Source organism: Balaenoptera physalus (assembly GCF_965194825.1).
Source record: "Balaenoptera physalus genome assembly, chromosome: 11".
In the NCBI taxonomy this organism is placed as follows: domain Eukaryota; kingdom Metazoa; phylum Chordata; class Mammalia; order Artiodactyla; family Balaenopteridae; genus Balaenoptera; species Balaenoptera physalus.
Genome location: NC_138896.1, coordinates 25,840,684 through 25,861,349, shown reverse-complemented (window position 1 = coordinate 25,861,349; position 20,666 = coordinate 25,840,684). Strand labels below are relative to the sequence as shown.

Here is a 20,666-nt window from a genome sequence, read left to right as displayed (position 1 = left end):
AATGAAATTAATATCAGCTAGACAATGCCCTTTTCAGGAAAACACTGACAAAGTACATAGTGTCAGAGCATGAGGTAAGGCAAGCAGAAATCCAGAATCCTAATTGATCTCTCCAAAGCGCTACAAAATTTGGACGCTTTCCATCTTGAAGAAGGCATTTCCTGGAATGATACAAAGCATTTTATGGAACTGCACTGTTTTAAATTTCCAGTATTATGAAATTATTTAAGAAGTAATTCCCCAAATTCTGTACCATTATCACACTGAAACATTTACATTGCTTCAGGATGAGTGCATAGGACACAATTATATTCACCCAGGTTAAAAAAAAAAAATCAAGTGTGTATGTGGGGTTTTATTACACTACTCTATTTGGGTACATTTAAAATTTTCCATTATAAAAGGTTAAAGAAGCTAAGCAAGACAAAAGAGTAGATAGTGTAAGATAAAGATAAATTTGCTTCCTCCCAGTTACTTACTTTCCTTTGTTAAATACTGAGAAACTAACATTCTGGGAGCCTGTAACAAAAAGAAACAGACATTAATACAGGAACCTGCACAAACTGCCTGGACCAGGTCACTGCTACCATAAACCCAAGGACTCTGGCGATCACCAAGGTACCACCCACACCTTAATTTCTTTAACAGTGCCCAAAATAAACACGTTCCAGACTCACACCATCAGCGATGGTGACTTCTAACCATAAAAGGATAAAATGTAGAAGTACAGAGCAGGTAAGAGCAGGCTTGGAGTTAGACCAAGCATGATAAATGCTGCTCCACTGGTTACTAGGTTCAACTTTCTCACCTGTAAAGTAAAAACAATTCCACCAGCCTCCAGGTTTATACATGAGGATTAATTTAGCTTATATTTAAGTTGCTTCATGTAGTGTCTCTCAGGGAGTTCTCAGCAAATGGCAGTTATTACTATCATCCTCAGGAGAACCAATTCTTTTTTTTTTTTTCATCTTTATTAGAGTATAATTGCTTTACAATGTTGTGTTAGTTTCTGCTGCATAACAAAGTGAATCAGCTATATGTATACATATATCCCCATATCCCCTCCCACTTGAGCCTCCCTCCCACCCTCCGTATCCCACCCCTCTAGGTCATCACAAAGCACCGAGCTGATCTCCCTGTGCTATGCAGCAGCTTCCCACTAGCTATTTATTTTACATTTGGTAGTGTATATATGTCAATGCTACTCTCTCACTTCGTCCCAGCTTCCGCTTCACCCCTGTGTCCTCAAATCCGTTCTCTACGTCTGTGTCTTTATTCCTGCCCTGCCACTAGGTTTACCAGTACCATCTTTTTTAGATTACATATACATACGTTAGCATATGGTATTTGTTTTTCTCTTTCTAACTTACTTCACTCTGTATAACAGACTCTAGGTCCATCCAACTCACTAAAAATAACTCAATTTCGTCCATTTTTATGGCTGAGTAGTATTCCATTGTATATATGTGCCACATCTTCTTTATCCATTCATCTGTTGATGGGCATTTAGGTTGCTTCCATGTCCTGGCTATTGTAAATAGTGCTGCAATGAACATTGTGGTACATGACTCTTTTCGAATTATGGTTTTCTCAGGGTTATGCCTAGTAGTGGGATTGCTGGGTCATATGGTAGTTCTATTTTTAGTTTTTTAAGGAACCTCCATACTGTCCTTCATAGTGGCTGTACCAATTTACACTCCCACCAACAGTGCAGGAGGGTTCCCTTTTAGGAGAACCAATTCTTGAAATCGTTTTTTTCCAACACAGAGAAAGACTTTAAAATTCTGTTACTTCTCAAACAGACCAATGTAGTTGCCTTCCACACGGCACTGCAGAGTCCCAAGACCGTGGTCTTCCTGAATAGGATAGCTAGGGAAAGAACCGAAAAAGGTAAGAGGTAAGAATTACCAGACAATTCAGTTCAGAAGCTCTGGCTCTTTAGCCAGGAAAGAAAATAAATAAATTAAATAAAATAAAACAAAACTGTTAACTAGAGTTATCATCAATACATATGCTACCAGTCAAACACACAAAATTTTGCCTACTCCTAATCTCCATTGGGTCCTTTCTTTCCAAAATCTATTTTATACAAGGACAGCAAGATCCTTATCCCCCCCAAAAAAATCTATTAGCAAATGTGAACTGAAACAGGACAATTCTGAGCAATCAAATGTAAGAAACCAGGAAGAAACCATATTATAGAATTTGGCTCTACTAAACGCTAGTCCTAAAAGCTAAGCCATAGGGTATAGAAGGTTAATCCACTCAGTCCAGAGGGAAGTGAAAATCCAACAAAATGTTGGTTATCTGAACTACAAGCACATAGACACTCATTTTCTAAATTTTCCTTGTAATAAATAAATAACTGAATATTGAAAAGTTAGTTGTTTTCTCTCTGGCTAGTCGTTACAGTATAGTGGTTAAGAGGATGAACTTTGGAGGCTAGTTAGTGGGCCCAGGTTGAAACCCGAGCTCTGCCACTTGCTCTTTGTGAGACATTGGACAAGTCAATTAACCTCTCTGTGCCTTGGTTTCCTCATCTGTAAAGTGAGACTAATAACCGTATGTACTCACAAGGTTATTATCTGCCATAAATGTGAAACCGTTAGTGCAGTAAGCACTTAGTAAGTATCAGCTATTTGTTTTCAAGAAAGCTTTCAGAACCCACTTCAAGTTGCATTGTGAATCAATTACTGTGTCTTTTCTAGGAAGTCTAAAGATGAGGCAGTCAACAGTTATGGGTGATTTATATTAAAAATAGATGTGTGTGTGTGTGTGTGTGTATGTGTGTGTGTGTGTGTGTGTGTTATGCCCATGTGGGAGAACCTAAAAGCATACATGTTGGCAAGAAAGGCACTCACCGGCATCCTGTCCGTCTGTTTACAAGAGAACAAGGAGTGACCCATTTGTCTCCCTGAGCTTCCAACATCAATGGGCTGGATACAAAATAGAAACAACAGACACAAGTCAAGAGTGAATGCTCTCAACAAACATTCTTGGAAAAACCCAGAGGAAACACTGTTATGAACATTCATCTCTGAACTTATGGGGCATTAATGCAGGTGACTGGGGACTGTCCCCCAAGGAGATGCTAAATCAGACCCTCAGCCCAAGAGCAGGGTGCATAACACTGGTCTGTGGCCCACACTTTCACACCACGGAGGGAGCACTGCCCCTCTCCTGAAAAATCGTCATCATCTCCTCCTTGGCTATACTGGGTTCACACAGAGCCATGGAGGAGTTTGTGTCTTTGTTCCCCCTTGCAAAGGCTGTATCCCAGACCAAGGCTATGATGGGACCAAGTACTGAATATGGCATATCGTCAAGGATGTACCTGGGGCTTCAGTCCTCCACAGGAAGAGTAATTTCCGTTCAAGACACGTTGATTAGAGTAAGTCCCCTACATACAAACGAGTTCCTTTCCAAGAGCGCATCCATAAATCCAATTTGTTCTTAAATCCAACAAAGTTAGCCTAGGTACCCAACTAACACAATCAGCTATATAGTACTGTACTATAATACTTTTATAATACTTATCACACAAATAATACATAAAAAACAAACACAAAAAATAAAGAAAATGTTTTTAATCTTACAGTACAGTACCTGGAAAAGTACAGTAGTCCAGTACAACAGCTGGCATACAGGGGCTGGCATCGAGTTAACAGGCAAGAAGAGTTACTGACTGGAGGAAGGAGAGGAGGTGGGAGATGGTAGAGCTGAAGGATTGTGAGCAATAGGAGATGGAGGGCAAGCTGCAAGTTCACTCATGCCTGACGTTGATGGCACAGGTTCTGGTTCCTTGCTGGAACCAGATGCACGTTCGCATCTTTGAAAGTTCGCAACTTGAAGGTTCATATGTAGGGGACTTACTGTATTTTTTTTTTTTTTTTTTTTTGGCTTCACCATGTGGCTTACAGGATCTTAGTTCCCCAACCAGGGATCCAACCAGGGCCACAGCAGTGAAAGTGCTGAGTCCTAACAACTGGACCACTGGGGAATTCCCTGGCCATTATTTTATGCCAGAAATGTAGATCCTGAAAGTTTGTCAAATCATGTTCTTTTCAACTAGAACAGAATCAAAGGTTTGGAGCAGAACATGAGGAGCCCCTCATTCTGTCCAAGGGGTGGGGGAAATATTAGACACAGAATGTAGCATCTCTCAACAGAGCATCTAATGAAGTTGTGGTCCTTCTACCCTATAAATCCTCACTATAATTGCTTCATACGTTGAGTAACCACAGTTCCTTCCCACAAACACCTCAACTTCAACACTTTCCATCCTGTCCTCCCCTTTCCCTGGCAAGGATGATTTACTAGTACCACTTTCCACTTTAAAAGTCTCCAATGAAAAAAGTCATGTTGGCATCCTAATCATTCCCAGAAAACATTAAAAACGCAATGGCTTTCACAAATAATATATGATGTCACTCATATGTGGAATCTAAAATATGACACAAGTGAACTTATCTACGAAACAGAAACAGACTCACAGACATAAAGAACAGACTTGTGGTTGCCGAAGGGGAGGAGAGGTGGGAGAGGGAAGGATTGGGAGTTTGGGATTAGCAGAATCACTTTGCTGTACAGCAGAAATTAACACAATATTGTAAATCAACTATACTTCAATAAAATAAATCTTAAAAATAACTCAATGGCTTTCAGTACCTGTTCCACATTTTCCTCTGATCACACCAACAGAAATTCTATATACACAAATGTATAACAAACAAGGATGTTATAGTGGTCTTTTGTGTTCACACATCGTTATAAAGAATTTATTTCAGCCTGAGAAACAAGAGGGAGAAGGGGAAGAATCAAGAAAGAAAATCCACAGATGCAATTACAGTACAACTCACACTGCGCCCAGAGTGACTAGTTGTCAGTAAATAAATGGACCAACTTAATCGACCAGTCGCAATTACATTAGCCAAGTTTGTTGAAGCCCAGCTCTCGAGGGACCGTAAACTGCAAAGAGGAAAAGAGGAATTCCGTGCCAGCTGCTTACAATTTATTGTTATCAGGGAAGCTGGTCTCAGGAATCAATCCAGCATATCTGTAACTAGTTGAACACAGAAACAAGCACACGCTTACCTATGAACGTACTCGGCATCAAAATCAAAGGTTTCCGACCTTCCGGTGATAATCCAGCCATACACATGTATAAGGTTTCCTGTTTGAAAAACATTTTTTTCAATTAATCTACTTAGCTCACACTCTAAATATATAATGTAAACTGTATTTCTCTTTTGTTACCTCTACTCAAAATGGCCAAGCTGGTCATGACTCAGAATATTAATACATTTTTATAAACGGTACAACAGGAAAGGATCACCAAGTATAATGCATTCATCGATATTAAATATCAAATCGGCAAAAATAACGAATCATTGCCATTGTGGACTTATTCATGTATGTATGGAGCACAGAAGGAATATCAGGGCTTCTTCACAGTCCCAGGAAGGGAGGCAGGGAGGGGCCAATTTAAACACACTGCCTTGTTCCACTCTCTTGGCTGTGTGTAGACCATCCACCCACATGGGATTAAAAATAATATTCTTTGGGGGTTCTCCATGCTTCATGAGACTTTCCTCTGGACACATATGATAAGAGGAAGCTCGTATCACACGATCTGGATAGATATTCAAAGATACGAAACTTCTTTCCGTATCTCAGAGTACAAAAGATGAATGTCATGGATGAATCAGATGGAAGGAAGTCAGAAAGAAGGGCACGAGAGAGCAACAGAGTTATGGCTTAAAGGATGGGCCACCGCACATGCAGTTAATTCAACAAATATGCTCATGTGCAAAGATCAGGCAAAATGGGGATCCAAATACAGTTGGCATCTGCCTTGTCCACGGATAAATGGATGACTTCCACTGCTGGGTCTCCTCTATGCAATGTGTAGGGATTCCCATTGGGTAGCAAGTTTTTCCTTGATACTCGCCTCTTTTGAGTTCATAAAAATGGGGGTGCAGGCATCAACAACCCCCTTTTACCAAGGGGAACTCTCAGCATTACCCCCACCTTCTCTGCTCAGAGGATCTGGGAAAGAAATCTAGAGTAGCCCCTTCTCAGAAAGAGTTTGGGGCCCATACCTGATGCTACATGAGTTGCTTTCCTCCAGAGTTGAAAAACACCTAAATTCAGTTCTGCAGAAATGCATAAAGCAAGGTTTTAAGCAAACACACCAGAGCAAGTTAAAGTTCACCACACAACCCCACAACGTGGAAGTGCGTGCCTTCCAAGTAATTATGGAATTTAACCATCAAGGCTGTACTCTTCCAGCATCACAACACTGAGAGGTAAGAGAGGTGTTGGTTAATGAGGCAAAACCTCACAAATAGAAGAGAAGAGGGCATCTTTGGGGCTCATGAGGTCACTGAATTCAGAGGACTTTGGGTCTCTTCATGGCTACACTTCAGGCCACGAAAGAACATGAGCAAGAAGTAATGCTTCCCTACATACTGTGCATGTGTTTTATTAATAGGAAGTGACTTTTATCTGCAGTCATTGGATGACTGGCCCTAAAACAGTGGAAACCTTCCAGGAAGTATGGCAGACACTTGACCAGAGAGCGGGTAGAAAGAGAGGAAATTCAGTGACTTAGACAAAGGTTGTGGAACTGGCAGAAGCCCAGAGTCTGAAGGTCTCGGCTACTGTTGTCAGCTAGCAAAATAATTCTTCATTTTACTAGGGCTAACCGATGGATTTCCTGGCTTTGACAGGCATGATTTCTACAACTGATGGGCACAATTTTACAAACGAATAACAGGTTATAGAAACTAGGAATTCCTGGGAGTTTTTGTTTTGTTTCTAAACAAAGAAGCCCAACAAACAGCAGCTGACAAATGGCTAAGTCAGACCGTGTGCTGGGCGGGGAGGGGGGATTCCGCGTCACAGTGGAGGACTGTTAACCACATATGGGAATTCAGCTGCTCACAAAACATCTCTCCTGTCTCTGCCACCTCCCCCATCTCCCTGTCTGCTACTCTGGGCAGGCTTCCCAAAGGAGATGAGACTAATCGTCTGGAAAGTGATTTCAAAGATGCAGCCGTGTGGATCCTGCCCGGAGGGACCACTCCAACCAGCCCAGCCACCAATCGTTCTCCCCGAAGGTGGAGGAGACAGTGTGCAGAACTCAAACTGGGTGGGAGAAATGGGCTTGACAGATCTGGGCGCCAGCTGATGCCCCATGTCACACCTCTCACGGCGGGCTTTCCTCCTCAACCCTCACCCTAACAAGGTTTCTGCCATCCGAACGGGAGTTTTCTAACAACACCAGAGCAGAGGGGGACAAAATGACACCATGTGACTTTCACAGACCACAACTCTTTTTAAGAAAACATGATCACGTCTTGATTATTCAGACGAATGGAAAGGAACAGATCTGTGAATAACAAGCCTTAATAAGACAAGGCCAAATTCATATTCTTCAGGATGTAATTTAAATACACACAGACATACACACACACACCAAAAGTACAGACACTTTTCAGTGACTCAGAGATTCATTTTGACATTCTTGAACCATTCGAAACAACTAGATCAGTTTATGCATTGAGATGCAACCACATGTAAAAATTGAGCAACTTGTATCCCCATACTTATACCATCTGGAAACCCTGAACAAATAAAACCTGAAAGTGATGTAGGAATTTGTCAAGAATCAGACAGCAAATTATATGTGATCCCAGCTCTGTTTACTATTTAGTTTTAAGTAAGTGTTTCTTAGTTGCAACTCCTTCTTTTACAACCACCCTCCCAGCGTTCTCTCTCTTCTTTTCTATCCTCCTAGTCTCTGCATGTAAGTGTGCTGTCTAACTCATAAACAAACCCCCAGGATCAGGACCAGGGTTAATGGCCTTCCAAGTGGTACCCAACTTGGCTCAACACAAAATAAAATGTAAGGTACAGGGGCCCACTCTGGATTCTGACTTTCTGCATTCAAATCTCAGCTGTACCACTCATTACGACTTTAGGCAAATAACTTAGCCTTTTGGTACCTCATTTCCCCACCTCCAAAATGGAAATAATGATAGTTCCTATATCATCAGGTGTTGTGAAGATCTAATGAGATAACATAAATAATAAAGCTTAGAACAGAACCTGACTCCCAGGAAGGGTCAATAAAGGTTTGTTATTATGTGGATGATTATAAATTTAGGAGTGATAATGATGTCTATATTCTCCATTCTCCAGCAACACCTGGTTTGATTTTGCTGGCCTCTTTTTCTTTTCATGTTAAGATTCCTTTGGTTATCAGTGAAGTAATAGAGCAAAAGTGCCCAGAGGTGAAACCAAGCCAGGTTAAAAATAAACCAGAGATTGACGCTTATTTTCAAAACAGCATCAGAGAAGCAGTTAAAATTTCCTATTTATAGAAACCATCCACCTGGGTAGAAGAGTTTGCAATAAGTTTCAGCAAAGGGATTTATATTTATTGCTATCTTAATAGGAGATTTCTTACCTGGAACTCCACTTGGTGGATTAACTTGGTAAACAATGGGTGTCTGTGCCCTGGAAAACTGTTTAGAAAGTGTTATCACAGTGAGCATTTCATTAGAACATCACAGTCACATACACAAGAAGCCTAAGTCATTCCTCACAGAGCATTCATCTAAGGCAGCAAGTGGTTGCATTTCCTCAAATCACCTTACATCTATCTCCTTTCATCTTCACGATATTTCTGTGAAGCAGAGATAACAGACATTGTTATAGTTCTTCCATAGATGAGGTCAAGGGAATCTGATCAAGGTCATATGTCTTCCCTGCACCATATCACTCACACCTGGGCAAGTCTGTTTCTACTTGCCCACCTGCCATACCAGGAACATGTTTTACCAAAGGAAAGGTAGGCAGGCCATGCTTTAAAATACCAACCTTTTAATTCCATTATTGCAACTTGATATCTTGGGGTCTTGAAGTTTTTTTTAAATTTTTCTAGACAATAGTTTGCTTATTTAGATAAAAAGGATTGCAAATTAAATTATTATCAGCCAGCACCTTGGTAGGGATTAGCAAGCTATGAAAAATTGGAAGTTGGAGAGATACGCAAGGGAAGTTTGTTTGGGAAAATGGAAGGTGCCTGTTGGGAGGAAAATGATTCAAAGGATGCAAGGAATGAGAAGCAACATTACTCTCCAAAGAGAAAACCAGCATTGTTTGGAGAGGCAGGAGCCTGGAGAAGCCTGGTCCTGGCACTCAAGTCATCCTATGATGCCCTCACCCGCTGAAGCACATCAACTGCTAACTATAAGCTCCAGAAAGGCAGGGGCAATGCCTGGCTGAGTCATTGGTTGTATCCCTGGGCACAGCCTGGTATGTAAAAGACATTCACATTTTTGTGAATGAATGGAGTGGCCCCATCTGAGATGACTGATACACTGCCTGGAAGCAGAGGAGAGAAGGAGACAATTCCGGGAACTCCATCTCACCTATAGGCCTCTGGGTTAGTTACAGATTAGAGCATTTCACAGTCAGGGCCAGCATGAAAAAAGAGAGAATCATAAGGATGGACTGACCTGGCCAAGGTTTGAGCCATGGGCTAATGACTCACCCAGGAAGAGACCTGGTCTCCCCTTCCTGCTACCTTCACCCCCATCCTACTCTAGATGCCTAGACCACCTTCACTCTCCTAACCTACTGTACCTCCCATTTGCAAAACAAAGACAGCGAATTGTTTTGCTTGGTCTGCTTCCAGCACCCCAGGAGTCCACCTTCCCAGGGAGAAGAGCAATAAAGAATAACTCTGGTGTTAATCAACAACCCTCATCAGACATGGAGAATCAACAGACATTTTAACAAAGCTGATGGCGGCTTGGCAAGTGCAGGTTTTATGTATTGATTCACATGGCTGTACAGTCTGTCATCAAGGCTTGTTTCCTCCCTTCCTAACAGAAAGGGTTAGAAAAGAGTTCACAGAAAATATGTACAGTTAGGAGGTCAAAATAAGAATGCTGTGACCTCACAGTTTGGGAGCTGGCTCTGATCTCACTGAAGGATAAAGATTAATGCAACTCCACACACACCTGCCAAACGTACACTACCCCCCTCCCAGCTTCCTCCTGCACCCAGACCTTCAACTCCCACTGGGACGCCTTCATACCATTGTCATTCCCACTGGAACTTTATCATAGGAGCTTCATGATACAGAGCAGTGGTTACTGCCCATCTTCCAGATGTTAGAAACTGAGGCAGACGGAACAACTGAATCCAAACCACACAAGGAAACACACCTCTCGATTTCCAACTTAAAATACAAGGTCTAAAATACCATACGCTAACACATATACATTTGGAATCTAAAAAAAATGGATCTGAAGAACCTAGGGGCAGGACAGGAATAAAGACGCAGACACAGAGAATGGACTTGAGGACACGGGGAGGGGGAAGGGTAAGCTGGGACGAAGTGAGAGAGTGGCATGGACATATATACACTACCAAATGTAAAATAGATAGCTAGTGGGAAGCAGCCGCATAGCACAGGGAGATCAGCTCGGTGCTCTGTGACCACCTAGAAGGGTGGGATAGGGAGGGTGGGAGGGAGATGCAAGAGGGAGGAGATATGGGGATATATGTACATATATAGCTGATTCACTCTGTTATACACCAGAAACTAACACACCATTGTAAAGCAATTATACTCCAATAAAGATGTTTAAAAAAAAAAAAATGCAAGGTCTATCCTTCAGGCTGAGAACCTTCCACCAGAAGTGCAGGGGAAATCAGGCGACTCCTGCATCACTCCCTCCCAGGTCCTCAGAGAGTGGCAGGGCAGGCTCAGAGTGAAACCTCAAAACAGGCTTCACTTGTGAATCTCTCTGAGCTGACACAATATAAAATGGCACTTTTCTAAGAGAAACAGGCCTCTGGTCACCCAAAAAGCTAGAGACATGACAAAGTGAAAAATTAACGAGCTTCCAAATCCAGCTTCCTGCAGGCTGATCCCTGAGCCCGAGTGGGGTCGGCAGCAGCAAGGTGGGGGGAGCCGAAAAGCAGAGGATGAGAACGATAAAGCCGCAGCTACCAGCTGCTTGATAAACCTTCTGTGAGTTGTTCAAACTTGTCAGTGCCTGCAGCAGGCTCTTTGGAGTGGACTGGAGAGGTGGAATTAATTTTTAATACATATGGTTCCCCCAGCCCCAGCCCCCAAACAAAGAGAGACACTGGGTTTCCTTCAGCTCAGAATGCCTCTCATTAACTGCATCCCCTGGTGATTTTTCATCAATTCACCAAGCTAGTGGAACCACCGGAGGACTTGCTTTCTTTTATGTGCAATTTTAGGAAGTGTTTCTTTTCTTTCCCCTCTCTCTCCTTACCGGTCTTTTAATAAGTAGGAAAACTATTATCTGGGGTGAAAGGACATCAAAACCAAAAGCAGCACAGTGATTAAGGACCATGCTCGGCCGTCTCTCTTCTGTTTTATTCACTGATACAACGTAGAGGTGCTGGTGTGGGTCTTAACCAAAAAATTTTTTTTGTCTTTCTGCCGCATACGTGCAAAAGCAAAATTCTGGAAAACAAGATTCTTTTGGAGTAAGAAACAAGTTGTTAAATGTGAATTGATGGCAAATTCCAAATTCTAAAGATGAATTGCCTATGTAAAATGTGGATCGTATGAGAGATGAATTTAGAAGATGAAGTCTTGTTGTAAAGGAGCATTGATTAATAACTAAATTGTGTTATTAGGAACTGCTCTTAAACAGAGGCTCCCTGAGGCAAGTACAACCCTGCCAAGCTGCTGCATTTTATGGAAAGTCTAGAACCTATGCTTTCAGAGAGCATTTTAGTGTAAAACCAATCTGAAATGGACAGTAGACTCAACAACATAAAATGAAGCCCCAACATAAAATTAATGCATCTGGAAGCTCTAAAATAAGCCAGGCATCGACTCATAAACTCTCTCTATCTGCTTGCTTTTTGCTCTCTCTGAGCTCGAAGGAGAATTCCAACAGCACATGCCCTTTCGGTCTAGGGTTGGAAGAAGAAGCAGAAATCAACCGTGAAGCAGAGAGGAAGGCGGAACTTGGGTCCCTGAGTCCCTTCCCCATGTTTACACTCCAGATGATCTCAGTTGTAAAATGAAACACTGATGCACAATGGTAATCTTTGTGGCTCCTCTATGGACTTCAGTATAAGTGAGGATTTAGATGCAGGTTCCAATCCTGGTTCTGCAATTTACAAACTAGATGACATGGGCAAATTATTTAATCTCCCTGAGCCCCAGGTTGCTCATCCGTAAAAGCAGGATAATAAAAAGCTACCCCATAAAATTGCTGTAAGCATTAAATGAACGTGCATAAAGCACTTAGCGAGAGCCTGACATACACATGCTCAATACTTACCTTCTTAAGATAGTCTCGGAAACTCCGTAACTATCATCCACCTGTTCCTCTCATCCTGGCAAGGCAGAAAGACTCCCCAGCTGATTTATAACTTGCTTGTCGATAGCGCAAGCACACTCTCAGACCAGGCAAACACACATTCCTCCATGCTTAGTACCCACCTTGAAAGTGCAGCTGTCTCGCGGTCCTGAACTTGGGCTGCCTACGACTTGTCCCCCAGCCTGCACTTCCAGGTAATACAGACCTTCATGTGCTTCGGACAGCAGAGATCTGAGGGCAGAAAGTGGCAATCCTTGTGAATCAAAGACTATGAATTGCCAAAGCTGGCAGCCCCACTTGACCACTTCAAATTTCCCCCCTGCAGCTGCGAAACAGAGCTAACCCAGGAGTCCTGTATTTCACCTTTCCTGCCTTTCATGGCAGGAGTTGCTCTAATTTGCCACTGAAAGCTACTGAGATGAGCAAAGCACTCATCCTGTCCGGTCTTCTCATTCCCGGGCAGGTGTACCTGGTCCTACACATCACTATCGGCAAATCCAGGAGGACAGGAGAGATGTCACAGGGTATGATGGGCAGCATGGGTACAGCCACATTCACCAGGTGGATCTCCAGCTGAGAGCCGTTGGCAGGATAAAGGAGACCTGGCTCCAAACCTAAACACAAGAGAGAGTGGAGTCTCAGGCTGCACAGAGCAGTAATCCACACGGGGTAATACAAAAACCTGCCACACGGGGGCAATGGCAGGCCCTGAGTTTACCTACGGGTTAAAAGTAATATTTCTCATTTCCGAAGGCTGTGTGAATGAGTGTGCTTCTTTATGACTTTATTTTTTTTCTGAATTCTCTCTTCAGGTCCATCCACTTAAATCCAGGAAAGACTTTTCCAACCCTCAAAGTTACTCTTTTCCAGTGGTATAGATGGATGCACTGAGCCATGGCTTAGAAGCTCCCATATGTAGGATTATCGACAAGGAAGCTAACCAAGGTTCTGAGGGTCACATTGCCAAGTTCTGTGCTACATGGGTATCATCTCATTAGGGTTCTTAGAGTTCCACCCCACAGCTTGGGATAAGGAAGTGGACACAGACATATAATGGTGTGATGTGACATTAGCATGTGGGCATCTGGTAACATAGAAGTTGGTCAGTTGGTCCATCTCCCTTCCAGGCCTCTTTTACATCTGTCCTTAGACAAGGAAGAACACCAGAGACTCATTCTTTAGGATTCTTTAGATCGATAAATAAGAAACTTGCATTCGGTAAGGCCCAAACCTACCGTCAAAAATGACAGTGATCCACGTTCCTCCTGCGAGGCTGCCTTCTTCAGGCTCAATGTGGACACTCAGACAAGGCACTATAAGTGAGTAGGAGAAACACTGGCTTCAGTGTGCAAATTCAATCCACCTGCTTCCTTTGAGCGTTCCTCAGAATCACCACAAGGGCTTCATACAGCACAGATCGCTGGACCCACCCCCAGAATTTCCCATCCAGTAGGTCTGTGGTGGATCCCAAGAATTTACAGTTCTCACCAGGTGCTGCTGGTGTTACCGGTCTGGGGACCACACCTTCCTCCCATTTTAAGGAAAGTTTTGACTGATCTTCTTATCTTAGACATCCAAAAACCCTGTGTTCACCAGGACAATCCTGAATTTCCACTTCCTTTGCAAAAGCCTCCAGGATACATTTGGTTCCTAACTGAATCCATAAAATGTCTTCTCTCTTTCCCACTCTTTAATTAGGTGGTCATATTCAACTGTTACCACTTATTTCTTAGATTTCCACTTCCCAGAGAAGAGGAGAAAGTTCTGGAAGTTATCCCTATTTCAGTCCTCCTGCTTACGGCATCATCCTCTAGTTTCTCCCTTTTGAATACATGATCAGAATGACTCCCCAAAGAGACACAGCATTCTCTAGATTTTTGCTTTGCCTGCTCAGAGAGGGGCTGAAGCATGAATCAGTGCTGGAATTTTTTTAAAAGCCCACTATAGACTTACACACTAGGCTAGACTGGGTTCTCGCATAGAGACTATGGGCTGAGCATGACCTTATCAATGCCTTATTTTTGAAGATGATCCTGGATGGACATGCCTTGTCCGAGGTAAAGCCAGCAAAAATCAGTTAGCTCCTCAGTGAGGTCTACAGAACACTTTTCGGTTTCTATATCAGAACAGTTAAAGGATCATCCAAGCCACGCTAACTCTGGCTAGCCCAGGGCTTTGTACATTTATGTACATTTATGCAGGTGGCGCTCTGCACAACCAAGAGCGGTGAAGAATCATTCACATCGACACAACCATTCGTGGCAGCCCTGGCCACATAGGCTCATGCTCACCCCTCAAAGGTGTATTAGATACTTCTACCTAAAGAAGATCAAAAACAAATGCCATAAAAAGATACAGAGGATAACCAAAGTCACTGAGAAAACTAGAGACCTGATTTGAGAAAAGGAAATTTTTATTGGTCATTAATCACTAAGACAAGATAAGCTACTCCCCTTGGGAAGATAAAGTAATAAAATCTAAAAAGAATTGCATTGTATGGTTCAAAAATAAATTATAAAAGGAAGGTTGTAAGTTATTATTAAAAGCTCTAGACCTAACAGCAACTTCCACTGGCTGTTAAAAATTAAAGTATATATTTATAACTATTTAATATATAACCTCAGCTACTAAACAGAAAAAAATTATTAAGCAGAGAAAATTTAAACCTAGAGGAGATACTTTAACACTTCCTCCCAAAGTAATATTTAAGTATCAATAAATTAGTTCTCAAGGTAACCTGCTGCATTCTATCCAAAATCCCTTCAAAACACATCCAACTCACCTGCTAAAAGTAGTATTTTGATACTTGTCAGAGAGACCAGCCAGCCAGTCATCTTGTTCACTTAAATCAATCCTTTCAAAATTGTTCAGACATTAAACACATTTTCAATTTTGATTGGAGCAGCAGAGCTTTATAAAAACAAAATGAAAAATTACTATCACTTTTGCTTAGGTACAATTGCTTTGTTTCGTTAAAACTTGGGAAATTAAGGAAATTATACCAGTATGACCCTAGAGTCTTCAGAGGGACCCACCATCTTCCCAAGCTTGGAAGAAAAGGATAATCTAAGAATCTTACATAAAATTATCATTATTCTACCCCCTTGTCCCACTGACTTATTTTATGCATGTTTAAGCTGGGTAAGTAATAATAACCTCTTTCCTTAATTCATTATTAAATAAACACTTAAATTTTTAAAATAAATGAATTCCAGATTCAAAATACTAGTTAATGGCGATTACGGAGAGGGAGTGCGGGTTGTTTTGTTTTGTTTTCTGGAAGTTTCAGTCCTCTAGGAACCAATCAACACAAAAAGAGTAAAGAGTTAAAGCAAATGTTAAACATGGTAACAAGTTGAAAAAAAAATGGTGTTAATGGAAATTTGGGGGAAATTATCTTATCCTCACAGCAGAGGAAACAGGAAGGCAAGAAACAGGAAGAAAAAGCTGGACCCTCCAAACTGGACCCTATGACCCCAGGTCCCTCTACCTCAATCCACGATGCCTGGATCATCCTCTTTAAACTCTGCGTTCACTGTGCCCTTCTCCTGCTTAAAGCTTTCAGTTCAAAGCAAAACCTCTGTCACTTCAAAAATGACGATAAGAACACTTGGTAAGATTTTTATCAAGATTAACTGAGACGATAGATACATAAAGAAATTAACACAGGGCCTGGCACAAAGGAGATGCCCACGAACTTTAGTTTTCTTTTGGAGGGTTCTCTGCTTCCAAAGGAAAGCCCTCTCTCTGACTTTGCAGTCCCACCATGATCTGCCCCCCACCTTTGCAACTTCCCCTCGCATTGCTCTCCTAGGTGACCCCAGCACCGCAGCGAAGCTGTTCTCCCCACCGTCTCCCAGACAAGCTTCCCACGCGGCAGCCTCTACCTTGGATCCTGCTGGTCGCTTTCTGGATTCCCCAAATTTTCTTGTGCCCCAGTGAACTCCTGGTCTGAATCAGGGCCCAGCTTGGGAGCCGCCTCTCCACGTAATCTGTCCCTGTGTTGGTTCATAAATTAACCGGCCCCCAAACACAGAGGGCAAGGAGAGACCTTAGAAAGAGGCAGACACTCCAGATTGGCAGGTGTCAGGTTTCAGGAAAACTTACAAACGAGGCTTGTCGTGGGCGTCAGCGAGATGAGTAGATCTCCACACCCCCCACAATCTTAAAAGTTTATAGAGACTTCAGTGGCATTCAGTCACGTGTTCAATCCCAGTGGTCTCAGCACCACCTGACTCTCTCAAAACTGCATCCTTGAAAAACGGCTCCGGCTGTGGGACCTGTGGGCAGAATGTACATTTCAAGGACAGGGAGGGGGTGAGGAGCCTCCAATTGCCCGGGGTCTGCTTGCAGGTCAACTGGTGGTCACGCCCTGTGCATGACCTCCTCCAGCAGTCTGCCCCTCATGACCAGCTCTAACAATCTCACTTGCCCCCTCTTCCGAGTTGTGCCCTGAGAGGTCAGCAAAGGGTTTCACCAGCATGGAGGGGGCTCCTTTGGCAGCTATCTGGCTGCATAGGAGATAGAGGCCACAGCAACAGTATAGGCACATGCAAGAGAAAACACAGATTAACATTCCCAACATAAGTAACCTTTTTTTCCACCAAGAGCTCCATGATCTGAACCACTGATTTATCAAGTTCCCTGGGTTGGTGGTCAGATCACTCAGGAAGTTCACTTGTGTCCTCACGTGATTTAATAAAGATGATGCATCAGCAGATTCATCAGGTGCAAACACGCAACATTCTGCTTGGATAATGGCTCAGGTGCCTCCTTGCAAGGCAGGGATAGTGTCCGAGGCCATCCTATGCTGGAGGACAGCTTTTCTCGTTAGGGACATTTCAGTGTTCCGTAAGGACGGGCTTTGTTGGCTATCATTTAAGGACTGTTGGGTGAATTTAGTAACAGCTTCTATGTGCTCCAGGCCAATGGAGGGAACAAAGGCAGCAGCCAAACAATGGCACCAGTGGAAAACAGACATGCCCATCTGGTCTTGAGGAAAGGGAGGTTGGAAAGTTTGGAAGCTTGACCTGGTTGTGTATACCATACAAGGCCAGAGAAGGCAGCCCTGTTAGGCATGAGGAGATGGACTGGGGGATATGCCATACCAGGACCGCACCTTCTCCCCTCTTTCCCATGGTGCCGGTTCCATTCCAGATGTAGTACATTTCCATAGGTCTGGCTGGCAACAGGACAATGGGATCCTGTGGAGATTGAAGTAATTCACCTGTCCTGGTGGGGTGTCCCATTGTAAATTCCAGTAGATAATGTCTTAGGGTACCTGGGAAGGTGTGATAGGGCTTGCTGTTACCAGCAGCATAGCACGTTGACACATGGTGAGAGTCAGGGCCGTGGCCTTCTCCCATGACTTTTGTACCTTTACAGTGTTGGGTGTCTTGGTAAGGATGCTCAGTCTCATACACGGGGCAACAGGTCTTACAGGTTGATCAACTATATTAAAGCCTAGGATAGTACTTTAGTGCACCCAGCCAAGGTAGCGTTACCTGTTATTAATTTAATCTGTTGTTTTAATATTCCACTTTTCCTTTTTACTAACCCTACTTCTTACAGGTTATAGAGGAGATGGAACCTCCATTCATGTCATGTTCTTTTGCCCAGTCTTGCATATCATGACCTTTGAACTGTGCCCCATCAATCACTGTCTTTTGGATGAGGGTACCCAAACATAGTGCTCGGTTCTCTAATCCCCTAATGGTGGCAGCCTGGTTTGTGCAGAGACAGAGGAGAGCTTGGGTTAGGCCAGATGCAGTGTTCATAGAAACCAAGGCATATTTAGAACCCTCCCTCAGAGGGAGGGGCCCAATATAATCAATTTACCAATCCTTCACCAGTTGGAAACTGCAGTAGATGGTACCAGACCTCTCTGGAAGTTGCTTTGGGTGTTGTTTAGAACATATAGGACATGCCGTTACTTGCATTAACCAAGTCACTGCATTTCAAGGGCAATCCAGCATCCTTGGCAATATGCCATCTTACCCGGCTGTTACAGTGGCTGCTCTTCCTATGTACCCAGTCTGCTGTGGCTACTGAAGGGTCAGTTGCTTCAATCACCTTCCTGATTGCCAGAGAGGGCATTTGAAGGATCTACATATTCTACAGGCCCTAGGAGCACTCACATTTCTAGAGAGAGGGGCCTGGTGGACAAGGTGTTCCCCTGCTACACAGAGACATGCCACTTAGTCAAACTGGGCCTTTGAGTCATGGCAAATGTGGGTTGATGGAACATATTCTCAATCCACCCCTTGAAAGGAAGGGAAGTTCTTACCATGATATGCTGTGTACACTGCTAGAGCTGTTGCTGTCTGGGGGCATATCAGAGTTTTGCCACCTTCTAGAGCTGGGACCAAAACCCTAGGGACACTCTTTCCTTCTGTTGTCTCTGCCACAGGGCCCAGTTGACACTTTCTGGAGTCACAGACACATATAACTCATGGTAGCCCTGCTTGGGAGATGCCCAGAGCTTTAATCTGCTTCACTAGTATTCTTGCCTGCTCATAGGTAGCTTGTAGTTTTGACTCTCAGTTCCACATGTGCCCTTTTTTTGCCAGGTTGTATAAGGGACAGAGGCATTGTGCCAGGTGGGCAATAAAAGTCCTCCAAATCTCCAAAATCCTTACAAAGACTTGCATCTATTTCATACTCTTAGGGCTTGGATAGGCTTACATCTTAGTTATAGCTTCTGGGACAACTTGAGTCTTAGCCGACCACACAACTCCCAACAACTTTACAGTGATGCCCGGGCCTTGAGTGTTCTGTGGATTCACTGCCCATCCTCTTCCCTGCAGATGTTCCTGCAAAGTCTGCAGAGTGTCCTGCAGCAGAGGCAAGGCTTCACGTGTTAACTTTCTATCATCGATGTAATGGATCACTTTCATTGATACAGGAGGATTAAGAAAACACTGAGACCAGAAAAAATAGTTATACCATTTCAAAAAAGTAAAAGCCAAGATAAATGTCCAGAAAAAGAATATCTACAAAAAACTTAGAATAAGCGTATCTTATGTGTATGGGCTTCTCTGGTGGCGCAGTGGTTAAGAATCCGCCTGCCAATGCAGGGGACACAGGTTCGATCCCTGGTCCGGGAAGATCCCACGTGCCACCACAACTACTGAGCCTGCGCTCTAGAGCCCATGAGCCACAACTACTGAGCCCGCATGCCACAACTACTGAAGTCCGCACACCTAGAGCCCATGCTCCACAACAAGAGAAACCACCACAATGAGAAGCCCGCGCACCGCAATGAAGAGTAGCCCCCACTCGCCACAACTAGAGAAAGCCCGCGTACAGCAACGAAGACCCAACACAGCCAAAAATAAAATAAATAAAATAAAATAAATAAATTTATTTTTTTTAAAACATATCTTATGGGTATGTCCTGATTAAGTTAGTGCAATGGATAAAATCATCTCTAGTTAATTCAACCCCACAAACACTTATCATACACCTAATATATGCTGGGCACTGTGCTAGGAGCTGGGAAAACAGAGGCAAATAATCTGTGTACCTGCCAACAAGTCCCCAGTGGATGGGGTAGGAGTGGAGGCTACTTGCATTTACAAGAGGAGTTCTAAAGTTTTCAAGTAGATTCAGCAGGTGTTCCTTTAAATTGCAAAATTCCCTACATTTTTACACCTATTTGGAATAGGATTCGTTTTTAAAACATTCAATTTTCAGAAATACATCTACTGCCTAGAGAAAGGTATCCAGGAGTATTTTCTACTTAGTCCAAAAGCACAGGATCTGATTTGCTTGTTACGCCCAACAGAATATGCTCGGCACAAGAGAGTCTATTTTCAATCTGACTGTGATTTTAACATTTTTTTTCAAGCTTAAAACAATGGAAGTAAATAGTCACACATTGGTTTTCTTCAAGCCCTATGTTCAGAGCTACATCTTTTCCTTTAAAACAGAACAATCAAATCAATAATACATGTATTTTTCTTTATGTGATTTTCCACTAATTCTTCCTAAGAACAAACTCAGCCTCCATTTAATTCTTTTAACTAGAATATTTTCAACCAGAGGAGAGCTGTGTGCATTGGGTCAAGTCTTCTCTCTCCCCTTGTCTCTCTCTCCCCTCTGCCCTCATTCCTCCTCTTTCTCCTTTCCTCCCTCCCCTCCCAGCCTCCCCCCACTTTGGGACTTTGACAGACAGAGCTGCAAGGTTGCTACTACAAACCCCCCATTTCCTTTGTTCACCACGACATTGGCAAGAAAGGCAACACCTAGAAAACACAGAGCAGAGACATTTCTGAA

The 20,666-nt window shown here is 43.0% G+C and overlaps 1 protein-coding gene across 18 annotated transcripts in view; it reads right to left on the bottom strand.

The window, feature by feature from the left end:
- The window catches only part of PKHD1 (PKHD1 ciliary IPT domain containing fibrocystin/polyductin), a 439,380-nt gene that overhangs the window by 415,585 nt on the left and 3,129 nt on the right, over window positions 1–20,666 (bottom strand). For 13 of the 18 annotated variants that reach the window (XM_082411615.1, XM_082411603.1, XM_082411616.1 and 10 more), the window contains exons 1-10: window positions 16,497–20,656; window positions 15,172–15,299; window positions 13,625–13,702; window positions 12,859–13,003; window positions 12,512–12,620; window positions 8,474–8,531; window positions 5,095–5,173; window positions 2,862–2,936; window positions 1,805–1,869; window positions 480–519 (exon numbers count right to left, since the gene is read on the bottom strand). In XM_082411615.1, coding sequence (XP_082267741.1) covers window positions 480–519; window positions 1,805–1,869; window positions 2,862–2,936; window positions 5,095–5,173; window positions 8,474–8,531; window positions 12,512–12,620; window positions 12,859–13,003; window positions 13,625–13,702; window positions 15,172–15,223 — 701 coding nt within the window. In that variant the 5' untranslated portion in view covers window positions 15,224–15,299; window positions 16,497–20,656. Of the gene's footprint in view, window positions 1–479; window positions 520–1,804; window positions 1,870–2,861; window positions 2,937–5,094; window positions 5,174–8,473; window positions 8,532–12,511; window positions 12,621–12,858; window positions 13,004–13,624; window positions 13,703–15,171; window positions 15,300–16,496; window positions 20,658–20,666 lie in introns of those variants that run through there. The other 5 variants (XM_082411609.1, XM_082411612.1, XM_082411611.1 and 2 more) reach the window with 3 other exon arrangements.